A 3,615-nucleotide genomic window follows, 5' to 3' on the forward strand; every position below is an offset into this window, starting at 1 on the left:
CCCCCACCCAACAGGGCCTCAGCATCATGGCCAACGCAATGGCGGCCACAGAGTACGCCCGCGTCGACGCCAGCATCTCCACCTTCACACTGGTGAGCGCCGCGTCGTGCGGCTGCACCGGCACACTGTGCCAAGGCCCCGGCGTTGGGGCAGCAGGCGAGCCTCGTCAGCGTCTGCCGGAGCTGCCCTGCCGGCCGCGTCGCGGCGTGCGCCTGCCAGTGCACCCAGCGCGTGCGCTCTCCCAGTACCCGGCACGAACTGCGCGGACACCGACGCCTGCTGCAGGTGCACAACTTCCTGGCGCTGATCACCATCGGGCTGCTGGGGTCAGAGGAGCAGAAGAACGCCTACCTGGCAGATATGGCTAGCTACAAGCAGGTGGGGCAAAAAGGACAGTGCTGAGCGACGGCTGCAGGAGCACGCCGCAAATCTAGCGCTGGGAAGCGGCAGGGTGGGTGGTACCCCTTGCATCGCACGGCAACGGGCTGTCCTGCATGGGCCGGCGGGACGTGGCCGTGACGGCCGTCAGCCCTGGTTCGTTCCCTGCCTTACTCGGGCGCACTCGCCCGCAGAGCAGCAGCTCAGGTACTGGCGCGACGCCCTTCGCTCGCCCCAAACAACGCCAAATAAATTCAATGGTTGACGGCAGGTGGGCTGCTGGGCGCTGACGGAGCCGTCCAACGGCAGCGACGCGTCGGCCCTGACCTGCACGGCCACCAAGGTGCCTGGCGGCTGGCAGCTGGACGGGCAGAAGCGCTGGATCGGCAACGGCACGTGGGCGGACGTCGTCGTCGTGTGGGCCCGCAACAGCGAGACAGGGCAGGTGCGGGGGCTATCGCGCTGCCGGCAAAAGCGTGCCATCCTTGTGCACATGTGTGCGATCGCGTGTATTGCTGTGCATGTGAATGTGTGCGGGTGTGGGTGTGTGAGTCGTTCTGGGAGTGCAGGTTTTGCGGGGTGACAAACCGAACCACTTTCATAACCATCTTGCCCTGGCTGGTCGGCACGCCATCTTGGAGGGTGCATCGCCGCCTGATGCCAACCCAGGCCACACCCAAATTCACCCGCACCACCACCTGCACGTGTCGGTCCTCCCACCCCCTAATCCCTTGCGCTCTGTCGTACCCCACATCAACCCCACATCAACCCCACGTCAACCCCACATCAACCCCACATCAACCGCCAGGTCAACTGCTTCATTGTCAAGAAGGGCACCCCGGGGTTCAAGGCCACCAAGATCGAGAACAAGATCGCGCTGCGCTGCGTGCAGAACGCCGACATGGTGTTTGACCGCTGCTTCGTGCCGGACTCGCAGCGCCTGCCAGGTGTGTGGGGCGCGCGCGGCCGGCAGGGGCTGGGGCTCCGGGTCTGGCGACTGGGGTGCAGGGGTGGGTTTCGCAAGGGGGTGCGGAGCGCACAGGTGAGCTGGGAATGAAGTTGGGTGTTGTGCGTGCGAGTTGGCAAAATCCAGGCTGGTTCGGGTGTTTTCCAGCGAGGGCCAGGGACAAAGCGATCGCCGCGCCCGCCGGGCCAATGTTGCCGACAGCAGGGTTGGAACGCTAGGAACGAGCTTGCCGTGCACGGCATCGCCCTTCTCTTCCGCTCATGCGCTGACCTCCTACTGCCCCCACCCCTGCGCGCCCACCTCCCGCCCATGTCTTCCTCCCTGTACACCCCAATTTGAAGGTGTGACTGGCTTCAAGGACACCAACAAGGTCCTGGCCCTCAGCCGCATCATGGTCGGCTGGATGCCCGTCGGCATGGCCATGGGCGCGTACGACATGGCGGCGCGGTGCGCGCGCGGGGGCGGGTGGGGATGGACCTCGAAGGCAGCACGGGAACGGACTAGAGCTTTACGCAGGCCAAGGAGTTCTCATGCCGACTTTGCTGAGACCGCTGGGATCCTCTGCCATCCAAAATCTGAGGGCAGCCGGCCCTCCCAACTCAACGTCGCCGCGCCTGGGGCGGTGACGACCCTTCAGCCAACAAACCTTGTTGTCATGCGCTTCTTCCCCCCTTCAAAAGGTACGTGCGGGAGCGCGAGCAGTTTGGCACGCCCCTGGCGTCGTTCCAGCTGGTGCAGGAGCGCCTGGCACGCATGCTGGGCAACATTCAGGTGACGACCCCCCCTGGGGCCCGGGGCTGCGGGCTGACGGGCAGGGCCAGGGTGGGGGATGCCACTGGCTTTTTTGCCACTGGCTTTTGCTGCAGGCGTAGCGCCACAGGCATGTGGGCCGCCAGTGGTCACAGCTGTGCTTTTTTGGATGCAATTGCGAATCAATGGTGGCCCTGAATGTAGCAGCTGCACGCTGTTTGCGCGCTTTTGCTGCTGTCAATCCCTCAGGGCATGTGGATGATGTCATGGCGCATCACGCGGCTGTCGGAGGAGGGGCGGCTGACGCACGAGCAGGCCAGCCTGGCCAAGGTGGGCGGCCTGGAGGAGGGAGAGTGCTGCAGCTTGTGGGCCCTGGGACACGGGGAGGTTTTTTTCGCGCCCTCAGCACCATGAGCACCGTTTGCGTGCCACGCACGGCGATGCGTGTTTTCTCCGTCGGAAACACGCCACCCTGAGGATTCTCCTTTCCCCTGACTTGCACACACATGTCAGGCGTGGAACACTCTGCGCGGCCGCGAGTGCGTGGCGCTGGCGCGAGAGCTGCTGGTGAGGCCTTTGGGGGGGGGAGCAAGAGGTACTGGGCCCTTCGCACTTCCACATGCGGTGTGAACGCTCACAACCGGAGCTGTTTGACCGAGTCAGTATCCTTTCATCTTGCTGGTGCCTGCTCCTGTCTTTTGACTACTGCCGAGGCGCTCAAATTTTGCTGTCTGCAGCCCCAATTGACGCCCCAAGCAGCAGCGCGCACCCACTCGCATCCGCCGACCTTCTCAGGGGGGCAACGGCGTGCAGGCAGACTTTTTGGTGGCCAAGCACTTCTGCGACATGGAGGCCATCTACACTTACGAGGGTGGGTAGTGGGGGGCGACTTGTTGGGGACTGGGCGTACACAAGCGCTTTTGGTCACGGCCTGAGAGACTGGGAGGCCAGGGCGGCAAGGGTGCAAGAGGACGCAGTTCGAGGCAAGCTGCCTGTGCATCCGCTTTCAGCCTGTGAGCCTTCGCGCGAGGCACTGTCCATATCCACCCAGCCGGCCCACCAACCGCGGACTGTCCAACCGCCCAACCGCCAACCGGCAGGCACCTACGACGTCAATGTGCTGGTGGCCGGCCGCGGCGCCACCGGCATTGCGGCCTTCAAGGCGCCCAAGGCCCGCAGGGCGGCCCCGGACGTGCAGGCGTGAGCGGCGCGCGTGGGCACCTGCACCTCCGCTGCGCCTCCCGGCGGCGGGTGCGGCGCAGCGCGGGAGGCGTCGCCGGTCGTCGGTAGTTGAGGACGAGGGGCGGCTGCTGTAGTTTGCCATGCTCGTTTACAAACTTTGCCCGAATGTGCTGGTTGCCTTGTTATGCCCCCTTGTGCCCCTGGTGCTACGTTCAAGCGGTCCACGCCCCAGTTTTTTGTTGTGCGTGGGTTTGCTTGAGACCCCTTGAATGTGTCTTGTTTTGTGTGTGGATTGAGGCGCCCCAACCGATGGGGGTGCGCAGAAAGGCCTGCCGCGG

General features: G+C 64.8%; 1 protein-coding gene across 1 annotated transcript; it reads left to right on the forward strand.

Annotated features, from left to right (window-relative positions):
• Positions 1 to 38: 38 nt before the first annotated feature.
• MNEG_5833 (acyl-CoA oxidase) lies at positions 39 to 3,299 on the forward strand (the record flags this gene model as incomplete). Its single annotated transcript, XM_014045689.1, has 10 exons — positions 39 to 92; positions 286 to 378; positions 650 to 823; positions 1,187 to 1,325; positions 1,687 to 1,792; positions 2,026 to 2,116; positions 2,345 to 2,425; positions 2,609 to 2,662; positions 2,891 to 2,966; positions 3,196 to 3,299. The coding sequence occupies 10 exons, from the start codon at positions 39 to 41 to the stop codon at positions 3,297 to 3,299; spliced, it is 972 nt and encodes a 323-aa protein (XP_013901143.1).
• Between the last annotated feature and the right edge of the window lie 316 nt (positions 3,300 to 3,615).

This window comes from Monoraphidium neglectum, assembly GCF_000611645.1.
Source record: "Monoraphidium neglectum strain SAG 48.87 unplaced genomic scaffold scaffold00897, whole genome shotgun sequence".
NCBI classification, from domain to species: Eukaryota; Viridiplantae; Chlorophyta; class Chlorophyceae; order Sphaeropleales; family Selenastraceae; genus Monoraphidium; species Monoraphidium neglectum.